This window comes from Mustela putorius, unplaced genomic scaffold (assembly GCF_011764305.1).
Source record: "Mustela putorius furo isolate JIRA1106 unplaced genomic scaffold, ASM1176430v1.1 tig00537350_pilon_pilon_pilon, whole genome shotgun sequence".
In the NCBI taxonomy this organism is placed as follows: domain Eukaryota; kingdom Metazoa; phylum Chordata; class Mammalia; order Carnivora; family Mustelidae; genus Mustela; species Mustela putorius.
Genome location: NW_025422471.1, coordinates 2664913 through 2682035, shown reverse-complemented (window position 1 = coordinate 2682035; position 17123 = coordinate 2664913). Strand labels below are relative to the sequence as shown.

The following is a 17123-nucleotide window of genomic DNA, read 5'->3' as shown; positions in this document are numbered from 1 at the left end:
TAAAATTCAATTTGTTTGTTTCCCTTCTCCTAGGGATCATGATCCTGAGGTTCCTACTGTCCAATATCTGAAAATAAATACTTTCTACAAAAAGAACAAAATATTGTAAATATAAATGAATATTATATAGTTCATATGTTGAAAATGTATACCAACATATTGTTTAATATGTGAATTCTACAGTATATAAATATGTTGTATAAATTGCACTTAATATGAACTATTTATTTAAATTGTGTGCACACATCATAAGCATACTTTTAAATATCATAAGCATGTATATACACATACATACACACATGAAAACATCCTTCTGGCTTTTTCCCCCATGTCTCACTCAAGTCCATTTTAAAGTTGCCAAAATGGGTAAATCCATTTTAACATTGCTGACCTATACACAGCAAGAAAGTACTCAACACAACAGTGCCAGGAATAGAGCTATGAAACTTCAAAATAGCCTTTAACTACTGGCAATAGCAAAAAGATTGTGGAATAAATCTTTTTTTTAAGATTTTATTTATTTATTTGACACAGAGGGAGAGCGAGCATAAGCAGGGGTAGCGGCAGGCAGAGGGAGAGGGAGAAGCAGGCTCCCCGCCCAGCAAGGAGCTCGATGAGATCCCAGAACTCTGGAATCATGACCTGAGCTGAAGGCAGGCGTTTAACTGGCTGAGCCACCCAGGCACCCAGAATAAATCTTTTTAAAAATGAATAAAGTGAAGAAGGCACTAATATTTTTAGATTCCAAGTCCTAGGCCAAAGGGCAGCTCCCATTTTGAAATGGTAGGAGTCTGATCTTTCTTTTTCTGTGCATTTATTTATGTATCTATCTGTGTTCTTGTGTATGTGTATTGAGGTCAAAATGCAGGATTAAGGAAAGCATATTGTGGAAGACATAAGGAATTACCAAAGTTCTCAAGAGATTTATAATACATATAAAAACTAATAAAAGAAAAACAATTTCATAAAATAATTATCCCCCAAACTCCTTCTTTTTCCTATGCCTATCTCTTACATGAAAGGATATTTGATCATGAGAAGAAAAGAGAATGGCATATATATATTAGTTGGGAGCTGCAATAAATTAGCTTAATAAACCTGGTAATATACATAGATACAGACGGATGGATGTACAAACAAGTATTATAACCTATTTTAAGTTCTTAAAGCCAATATTTAAATAATAATTTGACACCTTTTATAATCTTACCTTCAATATCTACATTTGCTTTAAAATCTTCCTCAGTAAAGTATGGGTAAGCAAATAAAAGTGATCCACATCCCACTAAAAAGGAGGCAAATGTAACCCATCTTGGTATGTTTCCTTTCCCTCCATAGTATGCTATAAACACTGCTACCAGGGAAGATGAAATATCATAAGTCATAGGCAACAAAAAATTCTCCACATCATTCAGATGACTGTCCTTTACAAAAGTTTCCATGCTCAATTCTTTGAGACCAAACACAATACCTAAAATGTAACAAGAAAAAAAAGAAAGCAGTAGCATTCATTTTAAGAGACAAAATATAATCAAATCAAAATATAATCATTACAAATCAAAACAATTTACACTAATTTAAGTTTACTTTACATTATTCTGACTGTTTAAGATCCATAAATACATGATTTGTTTTCTAAAATACTGGAACACCTGGGTGGCAGAGTGGGTTAAAGCCTCTGCCTTCAGCTCAGATCATGATCCCAGGGTTGTGGGATTGAGCCCCACATTGGGCTCTCTGCCCGGCAGGGAGCCCTGCTTCCTCCTCTCTCTCTCTGCCTGCCTCTCTGCCTACTTGTGCTCTCTGTCTGTCAAATAAATAAATAAATAAAATCTTAAAAAAAAATACTTAACAGGCCTTAACCTTTGTGAAATATTTGCTAATTGAATTTTACCTATTTTGTACTGATTTACTGGAGAATACTTATCTTTTTCAGTCATCTTACTTAGTACTGATCTTTATTTGAATGTATTATGATTCAGTTATAAAAATGAATAAATAACAGGGGCACCTGGGTGGCTCAGTCAGTTAAGCATCTGCCTTTGGCTCAGGTCATGGTCCCAGGGTTCTGGTATCGAGCCCTGTGTCAGGCTCCCTGCTCAGCGAGGAGTTGGCTTCTCCCTCTTCCTCTGCAACTCCCCCCCTCACGCTCTCTCGCTCTTGCTCTCTCTTGCTCTCAAATACATAAATAAAATCTTTTTAAAAAATAAATAAATGACAATCTAATGAATACTTATCTATCACTCAGAACAGGAAATAAAACATCCAAGTATTTGAAGCCAAGCATGTACCCCCCCAAAATGCATTCTTCTCTCTCTCCATAACCCATAACCTATATTTGAAGGTCATAATTTCTGACTCTTTTAAAAGCCAGAATGTGTACATCCTTGAACAATATGGAGAATTGTTTGTCATGTTCCTAAACATTAAGTAAATTTTATCATAGAGGTGCATTTCTATCCCCTAGTATCCAACTAGGAAAAAAACAATTGTCCTCAATATTTGAAATATATTGTACTAAATATTTGAAACTTCAAGAAATGCATACAGAGGTTGGATACAAAAGTCATACATTTATTGGAGTGAAAACAGAAAAGAGTTACCAATCAAAGCTCATGAATACCTATGAAGCAGAAGTTGCTGGAACATGGACTGCTACTGCTGTTGGAACTGCAATAGCTACCTCTTTTCCAGAAGGCCAGAACCTACACTACTGCTAATGCTCTGAGAGCCAACTCACAGCCTTCCACTACTTCTGCTCTTCTTGCATTTGTGGAGCCAGGGCCATAAGCATTGGCTGTTGAAGCGCCAACTGTTGCTGCTGATGGAGATGTAGCAATGCCTGAGCATAAATCCAGGAGTTCCTGTCCATCCAGTATTGCTGCTATTGCCAAAGACGTCACCACAGGGAGGAGAAAACAAAAAAGAGGCTTTCCTTTGCCCCTTTTCCAAATCTACTGTCACAGCCTCTCATTGGCAACACCTAAGTGGAAGCCAGCAAGAAAGAAGGGCTGGGAAATGCAGTTTACAGTCTCCTATGCCCCTTGGAAAAAGCAGTGAGTCCAGACCACGCATAATGAAGTCTATGGCCAACAGACAAGTAGCTCGCAGAGTTCACATTTTAGACACTCAGGATTCATTTTCGCCCTTCTTCTTCTATTTAAACTAGCATACCAATGAATAGTAACGTCATCATTTTAATGCCTAACATTGTACATTTATCATTCTTACAAAGATATTCTTACTCTTTCAAATAAAAAGAAGAAAAAGAAAAAAAAGCAGACATGAGATCAACCAGTCATCATATCTACCACAAGGTAAAATTACTCCATCTTCTAGGTCAATCATAAACCTAAATGAACTTTTTTAATACAAAAAGTAAACTGCAAAGGTATAAATGGTATAAAACTGCATGAAGGGTATAAATAAATAACTTCTCAAACACATCATAGACCTAACTAAATTTGTGAGGGAACAGTACTGAGAAAGAAACTGTAAGTCAAATTGGAGCAACACCAGTTTAACAGACCAAGACCAGCAGAAGACAAGATCTAAAAACTTGGTTGCATCAAAGAGAAGAGTTTTCTTCAACTCTCATTTTAGATGTGGCCAAGGAGGATAATGGTCAAGGCAAGAAATGTCCTGTCAGTTACTATGTCCATCTCTGGGGTTGGGGTATTAATTCCCCTTCTCAGGGATATTTTGTAACCTAGAGATGAATTTGTAACATTATCTCCCATAATACTCTCATCAAATAATAAGGGGAAAAGAGGGAAAAAATGGAATACATACACACACACACACACACACAAATGTGTATACAAACGTACACATAAAACAAACGAGAAAAAATGCATAGTTGCTGCAGTTTCTATTTCTCTAAATGGCTATGCAAACACAGTTGATAACTTCCCTCCTCCATTATTCACTCTCTCTTCTACTTCTTGATCACCATAACATGTAGGTTGCTACCTCAAAGCTTATCTCTCACCTTAGTGAATTCCATGAACATGAACTTCCAGCTCTACTTCTTCTCCTATAAAGTGAGTTCCTTCATTTAAAACATTGTGATAAGAAATAAGATGATCACAATGGTGTATAAGGCATTCGATAAGGACAATAAAGACATCAGCACTGGTACAGATGTGTGTATGTGTGTATGTATTCCATGCATTCAGCTCTTGCATAACCTCTATTCTTGATGTAACTGTCACTATAAATATGAACCCATTGGACAAGACTTACAATGAGTGGGGAATTTTCAGAGGACAGTTACCTGTCCCATTATTGAAAGCTTCCTCTGCAATGGATTTCTTTTGGTGAAGATCCACAATGGATAACTGTGCTCATTCAAAGAGACATGCCACTTACCCAACTCTCCAAGTCACCAAATGGTCAGACCATTAGGCAATGTCAGCATGGTATCTAGGCAGTGTGGATCATCAGATGTACTGCTCAATGGTCTGCCCATTGGAAAGATTTCCTTTTTCCTCTATTTTTTTAGGGCCTCCCCTGAGGGGAGCTATAGTGCTACATAACATACTTCTACCTTTAAAACACACACACACACACACACAGGTTCACTAAAGATTATGTTTCTTAATTGGAATGAAACAAGTGATGAAACTTCTCCTTCATTTTAGAAGAGGTAGCCCTCACACTCTAAACCAATTGTTCCCTAGAGACATCACTGAAGTGGCAGGCAAACTTGTGGTGTGTGGTATCTTCCAGGATAGACCTCATGTCAGTCATTCTGGGAAGGCTGGGATCTAACTGTAGTTATGAGTCTGGCAGCAAGAAGGTGTAGTGGGATAGATCATGGGGCAATCAGCACTCTCTTAACTTGGATGAGGCAAGTTCAGTGTCTATAAAAAAAAGGAAATGATTTTTCTTCAGACATAAAAGGTATAGTTGCTCCTACTAGGAAAGGAGGTTTAGGATTTGGGGAATTATGGCCCTCAGATTCACTGAATTCCAGCCAAATGCCTTCATCCCAATTCTTAAGGGTCCACTCTTCTCCAATCAGTATCTCAACTATAACAAAAGCGATCTGGTGAATCTGTGCATTGAATTTAAAACGTTGTAATTCTGAGTTAGAACTGTTCAAAATATGCAGAGTGTGACTAAAAATGATGAGATTCTCGTAGAACACCAGAGAAGCTCACAAATTTCCTTAATCGTGACTTAAACTTCTTATTTCCTTTCTGTAACCTTTCCAGAGCAGTCAGAAGCCGTTGATCAACCCCAGAATCTCTCTAGTCAAAAGTTCTACCATAGGAGTCAGCCAGAGAAGCCATTCATCTCCCCAAGTCTTGCCTTCAGTGAGAACTTGATTTTGGGCAACATTTTAAATAACAACACTACATGACATAAATGCCCACTACATCATTTTCCACAAATATTGGCACAATATTGCTGTTTTCATTGTTTTCAAGCCCAATCAGGTCAGATAACCAGCTTCAGATTCCATCTTTGACGGTTTGTTTGTTTCCTGGTTCAATGCCTGGTAATGAATTAGTAATAAAAAAAAAAATCCTAAGATTTTTGTCATTTATAGGCAAATTAGTTTTATTACATTGGTGAAACTAAAAGTTTATTCAAAAACTTTTCAGGGGGAAGAGTCAAGAAGGCAGAGAAGAAGGCTGCGATGACATCAGGTAGCAAGAGATCAGCTAGATAGTTATCAAACCATTCTGAACACCTACAAATCCAAAAGGAGATCGAAGAGAAGAAAAGCAGCAATTCCAGAAACAGAAAATCAAACACTTTCTGAAAGGTAGAACCTTTGGAGAAGTGAATCCGAATCAATGGGAAGATAGACCACGGGGGAGGGGCCAGGTCCCAGAAAACGGCAGAGCAATGGAATACAAAATCAGAACTTTTAAAAGTCTGTTCCACTGAGGGACATCACTCCATACATCGCTTGTGGGGTCACAGAAGGATCAGGGGTGTCTGAGTATCATAGAGCTCACAGTATTAGAGCAGGAAGCCAGCCACAGAGACAGAGACAAGGAGTGAGCTCTCAGCTCAGGGTTACCTTAAACTGTGATCTGTGGCATGGTCAGATGACTGCTCTTTGAGCAGGGCCCCCACAAGTGGCACATCCAGGGAGAACCCCCTGGAAGAGTGGGAGGGATCTGCTGGGTTTGGAGACTCCAGGCAAGGTTGTGTGCCAGAGATAGAGACGCTCGGTCACAGGCCGGGTGAGCTCAGATTGCAACCAGAGACCAAGGAGGTGGGAGTGACTGAGAGCTTTTCTCTGAGGGTGCACTGAGGAGTGGGGCCCTGAGCTCTTAGCTCCTCCAGGCCAGAGATTGGGAGGCCGCCATTTTCATTCCCATCCTCCAGAGCTCTCTGGAAAGTGTTCAGGGAACAAAATCTCCCGAGAGCAAACCCAAGCAAAATACTTAGCCCGCCTCCTGGCAAAGGCGGAGCAATTCCACCTGGGCAAAGACACTTGAGAACCACTACAACAGGCCCTCCCCCAGAAGATCAGCAAGAAATTCAGCCAAGGCCAAGCTCACTGATCAAGGAGAACAGCAGAATTCCAGAGGAGGAGAAATCACAGTATGGAATTCATGGCTTTCTCCCCATGATTCTTTAGTCTTGCAAAGTTAATTAAATGTTTTAATTTTATTTTTTTCTTATTCTAATTTTTTTAACTTTTAAGTTTTCCTCCTTTAACTTTTTTTGAACTGGTTTATCTTAACAATACCTTTCTTTAAAAAAAATCTTTTCAAAAAAAAAATATCTTTTTGAACGTTCATTATTATAGTCCTATTTTGTCCTTCATTTTATCTAACTTTATATTTTGTGTACACATAGGGTTTTTACCTCTAAAAATTTTTGGGATACAACTTCTTCTAATAGATCAAAATATACCCTAAATCTAGCATAGGGTTTGTTCTAGTCTTCAACCTGAGCAGAATTTCTCTCCACTTTCTTTTTCTTTCTTTCCCAATCGACTTATCTTATCAACTCATTTTTAGAATTTTTTTAAAAATTTACATCTTTATAGTCATATTCCATCCCTTCATCGTGTTTACCATTATTTGTGTGTGTGTGTGTGTGTGTGTGTGTGTGTGTGTTTGTGTTTTCTTTCTTAAAAATTTTGGGAGGTATTTTCTTCAAAAAGACCAAAATATCCCCCAAATCAAGTGGGTGGTTCTGTTCTATTCACCAGTCTAATATATATTTTTTCTTCTTTCCTTTTTTTTTTCTTAACTTCTTTTTACCCCCTTTCTTCTCCCCATGACTTGGGGTCTCTTATAGTTTGGTTAATGCACATTTTTCTGGGGTCTTTGCCATCCTTTTGGTATTTTATTCTCTCATTCATATATTCTTAACTAGATAAAATGACAAGGTGGGAAAACTCACCACAAACAAAAACAAACAAACAAACAAAAAAAACCAAGAGGCTGTGCTGAAGGCTAGGGACCTAATCAATACGGATGTTGGTAATATGTCAGATCTAGAGTTCAGAATGACGATTCTCAAGATGCTAGCCGGGCTCGAAAAAGTCATGGAAGATATTGAGAAACCCTGTCTGGAGAAATAAAAGCCCTTTCTGGAGAAATGAAAGAACTAAAATCTAAAGAAGGTGAAATCAAAAAAGCTACTAATGAGGTGCAATAAAAAATGGAGGTTCTTACTGCTAGGATAAATGAGGCAGAAGAGAGAATTAGAGATATAAAAGACCAAATGACAGAATATAAAGAAGCTGAGCAAAAGAGAGACAAAGAACTACTGGACCATGAGGGGAGAATTTGAGAGATAAGTGATACCATAAGATGAAACAATATTAGAATAATTGGGATTCCAGAAGAAAAAGAGAGAGGGGTACAGAAGGTATATTGGAGCAAACTATTGTAGAGAATTTCCCTAATATGGCAAAAGGAACAAGCATCAAAATCCAGGAGGCACAGAGAACCCCCCTCAAAATCAATAAGAATAGGTCCACACCCCATCATCTAATAGTAAAACTTACAAGTCTTAGTGACAAAGAGAAAATCCTGAATGCAGCCCGGGACAAGAAGTCTGTAATATACAATGGTAAAAATATTAGATTAGCAGCAGACTTATCCACAGAGACCTGGCAGGCCAGAAAGAACTGGCATGACATACTCAGAGCACTAAATGAGAAAAACATGCAGCCAAGAATGCTATATCCAGCTAGGCTATGATTGAAAATAGAAGGAGAGATAAAAAGCTTCCAGGACAAACAAAAACTAAAAGAAGAGTAAACACCAAACCAGCTCTAAAAAAAAATATTGAAAGGGGTACTCTAAGCAAAGAGAGAGCCTAAAAGTAGTAGACCAGAAAGGAACAGAGACAATATACAGTAACGGTCACCTTACAGGCAATACAATGGCATTAAATTCATATCTCTTAATAGTTACCCTTAATGTAAATGGGCTAAATGCCCCCAATAAAAGGACACAAATATCATAATGGATAAAAAAAACAAAATCCACCAATATGCTGTCTACAAGAAACTCCTTTTAGACCCAAAGACACCTCCAGATTTAAAGTGAGGGGGTGGAAAACAATTTACCATGCTAATGGACATCAAAAGAAAGCTGAGGTAGCAATCCTTCTATCAGATTAATCAGATTTAAAGCCAAAGACTATAATGAGAGATGACGAAGGACACTATATCATACTCAGAGGGTCGTCCAACAAGATCTAACAAATTTAAATATCTATGCCCCAAACATGGGAACAGCCAACTACATAAACCAATTAATTAAAAAATCAATGAAACACATTGACAATAATAGTAGGGGACTTTAACACCCCCCCCCTCACTGAAAGGGACAGATCATCCAAGTAAAAGATCAACAAGGAAATAAAGGCCTTAAATGACACACTGGACCAGATGGACATCACAGAAATATTTAGAACATTCCATCCCAGAATACACATTCTTCTCTAGTACGCATGGAACATTCTCCAGAATAGATCACATCCTGGGTCACAAATCAGGTCTCAACTGGTACCAGAAGACTGGGATCATTCCCTGAATATTTTCAGACCACAATGCTCTGAAGCTAGAACTCAATCACAAGAGGAAATTTGGAAAGAACTCAATACATGCAGGCTAAAGAGCATCCTACTAAAGAATGAATGGGTCAACCAGGAAATTAAAGAAGAATTGAAAAAATTCATGGAAACAAATGATAATGAAAACACAATGGTTCAAAATCTATGGGACACAGCAAAGGCAGTCCTGAGAGGAAAATATATAGTGATACAAGCCTTTCTCAAGAAACAAGAAAGGTCTCAAATACACTACCTAACACTACACCTAAAGGAGCTGGAGAAAGAATAACAAAGAAAGCCAAACCCAGAAGAAAAGGAATCATAAAGATCAGAGCAGAAATCAATGAAATAGAAACCAAAAAAACAATAGAACAAATCAACGAAACTAGGAGCTGGTTCTCTGAAAGAATTAATAAGATTGACAAACCCCTGGCCAGACTTATCAAAAAGAAAAGAAAAAGGATCCAAATAAATAAAATCGTGAATGAAAGAGGAGAGATCACAATCAACACCAAAGAAATACAAACAATTATAAGAACATACTATGAGCAACTCTACGCCAACAAATTTGACAATCTGGAAGAGATGGATGCATTCCTAGACACATATAAACTACCACAGCTGAACCAGGAAGAAATAGAAAACCTGAACAGACCCAAAACCAGTAAGGAGATTGAAACAGTCATCAAAAATCTCCAAACAAACAAAAGCCCAGGGCCAGATGGCTTCCCAGGAGAATTCTACCAAACATTTAAAGAAGAATTAATTCCCATTCTCCTGAAACTGTTCCAAAAAATAGAAATGAAAGGAAAACTTCTAAACTCATTTTATGAGACCAACATTACCTTCATCCCAAAACCAAAGACTCCATCAAAAAAGAAAATTACAGACCAATATCCTTGATGAACAAAGATGCAAAAATTCTCACCAAAATACTAGCCAATAGGAACCAACAGTACATTAAGAGGATTATTTACCCCCTGGGGCTAATAATACATTACATGTTAATTTAAAAAAAAAAAAAAGGATTATTCACCATGACCAAGTGGGATTCCTTCAGGCTGCAAGGTTGGTCCAACATCCGCAAATCAATCAATGTGATGCATTATATTAATAAAAGAAAGAACAAGAACCATAGGATACTCTCAACAGATGCTGAAAAAGCATTTGACAAAGTACAGCATCCTTTCTTGATCAAAACTCTTCAAAGTGCAGAGATAGAGGGTACATACCTCAATATCATCAAAGCCATCTACGAAAAACCCACAGCGAATATCATTCTCAATGGAGAAAAACTGAGAGCTTTTCTGCGAAGGTCAGGAATATGGTAGGGATGCCCATTATCACCACTGCTATTCAACATACTACTAGTAGTCCTAGCCTCAGCAATCAGACAATAAAAAGAAATTAAAGGCATCCAAATTAGCAAAGAAGAAGTCAAACTTCACTCTTTGCAGATGATATGATAGTATATGTGGAAAACCCAAAAGGCTCCAGTCCAAAACTGCTAAAACTTGTACAGGAATATAAAGTCAATGCACAGAAATCGGTTGCTTTTCTCTTCACCAACAACAAGACAGAAGAAAGAGAAATTAAGGAGTCAATCCCATTTACAATTGCACCCAGAACCATAAGATTCCCAGGAATAAAATGTAACCAAAGAGACAAAGAATCTGTACTCAGAAAACTATAAAGTACTCATGAAAGATATTGAGGAGGACACAAAGAAATGGAAAAATGTTCCATGCTTATGGATTGGAAGAACAAATATTGTGAAAATGTCTATGCTACCTAAAGCAATCTACGTGTTTAATGCAATCCCTATCAAAATCCCATCCATTTTTTTCAAAGAAATGGAACAAATAATCCTAAAATTTATATGGAACCAGAAAAGACCTCGAATATCCAGAGGAATATTGAAAAAGAAAACCAAAGTTGGTGGCATCACAATTCCAGACCTCAAGCTCTATTACAAAGCTGTCATCATCAAGACAGTAAGGTACTGGCACAAAAACAGACATATAGATCAGTGGAACAGAATAGAAAGCCCAGAAATAGACCCTCAACAATATGGTCAACTAATCTTTGACAAAGCAGGAAAGAATGTCCAATGGAAAAAAGACAGTCTCTTAAAAAATGGTGTTGGGAAAATTGGGACAGCCACATGCAGAAGAATGAAACTGGACCATTTCCTTATGCCACACATGAAAATAGACTCAAAATGGATGAAGGACCTCAATGTGAGAAAGGAATACATCAAAATTCTTGAGAAGAACACAGGCAGCAACCTCTTCGACCTCAACCGCAGCAAATGCTTCCTAGAAACATCACCAAAGGCAAGGGAAGCAAGGGCAAAAATGAACTATTAGGACTTCATCAAGATCAAAAGCTTTTGCACAGCAAAAGAAACAGTTAACAAAACCAAAAGACAACTGACAGAATGGGAGAAGATATTTGCAAACAACATATCAGATAAAGGGCTAGCATCCAAAATCTATAAAGAACTTACCAAACAACACCCAAAGAACAAATAATCCAATCAATAAATGGGCAGAGGACATGTACGGACATTTCTGTAAAGAAGACATCCATATGGTCAACAGATACATGAAAAAGTGCTCCATATCACTTGGTATCAGGGAAATACAAATCAAAACCACAATGAGATATCACCTCACACCAGTCAGAATGGCTAAATTGACAAGTCAAGAAATGACAGATGTTAGCAAGGATGCAGAGAAAGGGGAACCCTCCTACACTGTTGGTGGGAATGCAAGCTGGTGCAACCACTCTGGAAAACAGCATGGAGGTTCTTCAAAAAGTTAAAAATAGAGTTGCCCTACAACCCAGCAATTGCACTACTGGGTATTTACCCTAAAGATACAAATGTAGTGATCCGAAGGAGCACATGCACCCGAATGTTTATAGTAGCAATGTCTACTATACATAGCCAAACTATGGATGTCCATCAACAGATGAATGGATAAATAAGAAGTGGTATATAAATACAATAGAATACTATGCAGCCATCAAAAGAAATGGTACCTTGCCATTTGCAATGACGTGGATAGAACTAGAGGATATTATGCTGAGTGAAATAAGCCAATGAGAGAAAGACAATTATCATATGATCTCCCTGATATAAGGAAGTTGAGAGGCAAAGTGGGGGGTTTAGGGGATAGAGAAGGAAAAAATGAATCAAGATGGGATTGGGAGGGAGAGAAACAATAAGAGACTCTTAATCTCACTAAATAAAATAAGTGTTGCTGGGGGGAGGGGGGAAAGGAGAGGGTGGTTGAGTTATGGACATTGGGGAGGGTATGTGATATGGTGAGTGCTGTGAAGTGTGTAAACCTGGCGATTCACAGACCTGTACCCCTGGGGCTAATAATACATTATATATTAATAAAAAATAAAAAATTAAGAAAAAAACTTTTCAAACACCTTTATATTAGATATCATAACTTTGGAAAAATAAAAGAATATGATTCTTGATATGCACTCCACTTACTTTAATTTCTTAGCCATACTTACCTCTAATAAAATGTTATTCATATTTTTCTCTGGAGAATACATTTTAATATGATCTTTTTTCCCGACTGTTCCCCTGAAAATAGCTGCAATTCATCCAAGTTGCTTTGTATAGTTTTGCAGCAGGTCTTGGTTGCTCAAAAAATGCCTGTCTTCAAGACTGGCCATTCATTGGCTCCTGGAAAGTGACTTTGAGCCTTTGGAATATTCTGCCTGAGGCCTTGGACCACACAGAACAAGTCTGATTCAACAGCTTATATTAAACAAGGTCATCTAAGGTAAACATCTGTTTGATCAGATAATTTATGCCCCCCCCAAAAAACACCAAGGCTCACATAAGCTGGCAACTGTTTGCATGTATTACAACACATTGTTGGGGGGAAAATTAAGCATGTCCATGCAAATCCTCTGGGAAAAGATACATGGAAGCTTGGACCTGGTTTCTTCTGGATTTTGTCTCATATACCTTTTCTCTTTACTGATTTTAATCTGTATCCTTTTATTATAATACATCATAACCATAAATAATAACATCTTTCTCTGAGTCCCACATTCTCCTATTGAATCACTGAGCCTGAAAGAGGTCATAGGTACCTCCAACATAATAGCTAATAAATGACTTCAAATGACTCTCCATTTCAAATGACTCTCCATTTTAATAGAAAACACTCTCTACAGGTGCATAAATGTCTAGCAAGCTCAAGGAAATCACTACTAAATAATGTATGAAGCTCTGTTTTCCACTGAAATATTTCAGCCAAAATACTCCATTCAGAGAATTTTTGACAAATACCTTATAAGACAAAACTCTTCAAATAAATTTTTTTTCTATTTATGATTATTTTGAATGCTTCACCAAATTTAAATGTGAAAGCCATGGGACTTCTACCAAAATATGAAAGTGAATCAATGTAATTCATTACATTAATATAATAATGGGCAAAACACACACACACACACGCACAGAGAGAGAGAGAGAGAAAGCATTTAACAAAACCCAACACACTTTTAGTAAAACTACTCAATGAACTAGGAATAGAAGACAACTTCCTCAAACCCATAAAACACATATATGATAAGCCTACAGAATATTTAAAAAGTGAATCATAAAGTTACTAGGATTGAGCAATTCCAATCCTGGGTATAAAATCCAGAAAAATGAAAATACGTGCCCTCACACACACGTACATACCATTCCAGTTCTACATGTAAGAAGCTTGGTAATCACCATTCGGTCCTAACAAGTAACAAACTTAACAGACTAAAAAATCAACCACTCTTATTGGATATGTAACAGAAGAGGACAAACTTGACTGTGCACTCAACTGCCATTACAACTCATGAGTCCATACACTTAAATTTTGTGTTCGATTCCCCAATATATAACATCTATGGCTAAAAGAAATGAGAACTTCTTTTAGGGCTGCAATGGAAGCTCCAGAATTCTCAGACAGGGCTTGAGAGCTGAGAGTTAAGAGGACTGAATTGGACATTTTCTCTTCGTAAGTGCTTAAGGGCACTCAGAAGATTCCATCCAGCATCAGAATCCTTATAATCATTATTGCTACTATCAGGTAAAGCGTAGAGCCACTTGGGCTTTTAAGATCTGTACTTCAGCTGGTACTTCATCCCAATCAAACATAAGCGATAGCTTGATGCATTATGATGCCACTACATGCCGAAAATGATTACCCATCTCCCACTAAAATCCCACCTTTTATGGATATATCTTCTGGGACTAGGCCTGATATCAGTTTCGCAGTAGCATGGATCCAATCAGGCAGGCATGACCTGAATCTGGTCATAAAGACACATCAAATATACCCAGGTTGAAATTCAACATACAGAATGAAAGACCTTAAGACTTGCAGGGACATAAGAAACAGGGACAAAGTGGGGGAACTGCTGCAGATGAAAGAAGTCTAAAATATGACAACTAAATCCATTGTGTGATCCTGGATAGAATTTCGGGCCAGAAAGGAAAAGGAGACAGTATTGAAGCAGTTGGCAATATCTGAGTGGGGCCACCAATTCCAAATTTGATGATAGTGTGGCACTGATATTCCTGACTGAGAGAGGCGTATAGTGGTTAGGAAGAAGAGTGTCCTCATTTTGGGAGAATGCACACTGGAGTCTTTAGCTATAATAGACACCATGTCTGAAAAAGTCCGTATGTTCAAGAAAAGGGGAAGGAATAAATGTGGTGAAATGAAAACAACTAGAGAATGTGTGTGAGGGGCCGCAGGAATTCTTTGTATCAACTTTGCACCCTTTTCCTATGTTTGAAATTATTTCAAAATTGTTTAAAAGGTAACAACAAATAATAAATAGATCAACTGGTAAATACACATGGATAAATCATTTTTATAAATCGAAGACCCAATGTTATACCTAAACTGAGCTAATGATCTATAAGAAGTCAATTAAAAAGTAGTGGAGCTAAAAAACTTCACTGCGAACTACTTTTGCAAAAACTTTCATTATGAACCTAGTAAGGAGATTATATCAGTAAGAGAATACCTGTAAAGCACCTTACTCGTCACCCAGCACATTAGGAGGAAGTGAACAACTTTCAGTGTCCTCTCAAAATCTCTAGTCTGTCACTTAAAGACCTTCATAAAATTGTCTTTTCCATCTTTTTAATTCATTTATGCATTCAATACATACTTAATGAGTGTCTTTTCTGTTTTAGTCACTATAATTAGGTCTTAAGGAGACACAATGAATAAAACAAATATAATTGCCTTTGGATGCTTAAGTGAAACCATCATCCAAGCTAAACTCATCACTCACCATTCTGGAACAAGGCTTTCCCATACCTGAGTGTTTATTCATCCAAACATTCACTCATTCATACATTCATTTCCTTATACAATACTCCTTAACTACATTCCATTATCACAACTGTACCCTATTTATCAGGGCATAATTCAAACACCTCTTCCCCAAGAAACTTCTTTAATAAAATCAAGATAAAATTATCGCTATTTATGTGTCCCTTTCATGTGGTTCTTATCACACACAGCCTTTTTATTGTACTTATTTAGAAATAACATTTTAGGGCAAAAAGATCATGTCCAGGAAGCGTCAATGCCATCAGTGTTAACAGGATAGTAAAGAATCTTGAGCATAAAGGGAGTGGTGAGGGCTGAGGCCAAATAAAGAACAGACACCCCCTCTAAGGGCATTCAAATTCACATGCTTTGTTTAACTGTGTGGGAAAAGATAAAACACTTTCCAGTCTGGGTTCTATGGTATAGGTTGTTTGAGGTCCCACTTCACCTCCTCAGTTCACATGTGAGGATACCAAATCCAGGCAGCAAGCAGTTTGGCCAGCTGGTCTCAAAATGGTAAGCAGAAGCAGAAAACAAACTGGTGCTCACAAACACCATATTCAATTTTATTTTAACCTCCCCAGTTAATTCAACCCTTTACTTCCCAGGATCCCTGACCCAACAACGTTAAATGACTCTACAGTCCCTTCCTATTTGGAGGCCAGGCCCCTATCACCTACACTGTGTGCAGTGGACTGGCACTCACGTACCTTCTTCCCAGGTAAAGCTATGACGGGGTATGCACCCAAGGTAATGGCCCGATTAACCTGCTGTGATTCCAGACAGACCTTGAGAACCGGAGAGACTACAGCTGTTTCAAGCTGAGTCACCACAGGGGGTTACCCCTTTCGCGCCTGTCCCAAGGTGCCCCGGGGCTGCCCTCCCCAGAATGCCTGCCACCCCACTCAAGGTCACCTTGAGACGTGATCAGGAGGCAGAAGAAAACCACGAAGCAATGGAACGTGTTGAAACGCTGACATCTGGAAATAACTATACAGCCCAAGCCGCAGGGACCCTCCAGATTTTCTTTTGGCTTCTTCGTAATGGGGGATGTGGCCCCAGCCTGACCTTTTTCTTTTTTTTGAAAAGTGCTGAACTTGATCAGGCTACTGGGAACCATCGTCATAAGCCTGGGTTTTTTCTTGCGCTTTGCCTGTTCCGTCTCCAAAGGATTTTCAGCAACCTGAGGCTGGGCAGCCTTCGGCTCCACTTCCGCCAGGGCGTCTGGCATGGCGGCTTGATGGCCTGCGGAGGCTGAGGCCTTGTTCACAGAGGGCGGCACTGGGCCAGAGGAGGTGTGCCCTGTTGCTTGCAGGGGTTTCCTGCTCTACCAGCTCTACTGAAAGGCCAGCCGGCCTGGACGTCTGGGAACTGGTGGCCCCCAAAGCTGCCTGCAGCCCAAGCCTCCAGAGGGGAACGTTTCTCCTTGGGCAGAAAGCAAACGTCCCTGAAAGGCTGACAGTTGCCCAGAGAGAACTTCCAAGGCTGTTTCCTTCTCTGCTTCCACGTGGGGAAGAGGAGTGGGGGTGGGGAGGGAAGGAAGCTCGTACGACTAGAATCTGATCATTGCTAACACAAACAGGGGGTGCCAGAGTAATTCTCAAGGAAGTCAAAAGATGCTAGATTTAAGACTTTTTCTTAGGAAGCAAGGAAAGAGAAATGTGCAGTGAGGCAATAGTGGAGAAATAGTGGAGAAATCCCCCGATTTCTCCAGGC

General features: G+C 38.6%; 1 protein-coding gene across 2 annotated transcripts in view; it reads right to left on the bottom strand.

Annotated features, from left to right (window-relative positions):
* Positions 1–16892, bottom strand: part of SLCO6A1 (solute carrier organic anion transporter family member 6A1) — a 90803-nt gene extending 73911 nt beyond the window's left edge. For both annotated transcript variants that reach the window (XM_013044166.2, XM_045074480.1), the window contains exons 1-2: positions 16323–16892; positions 1211–1471 (exon numbers count right to left, since the gene is read on the bottom strand). In XM_013044166.2, coding sequence (XP_012899620.1) covers positions 1211–1471; positions 16323–16638 — 577 coding nt within the window. In that variant the 5' untranslated portion in view covers positions 16639–16892. The remainder of the gene's footprint in view (positions 1–1210; positions 1472–16322) is intronic.
* Positions 16893–17123: the final 231 nt, after the last annotated feature.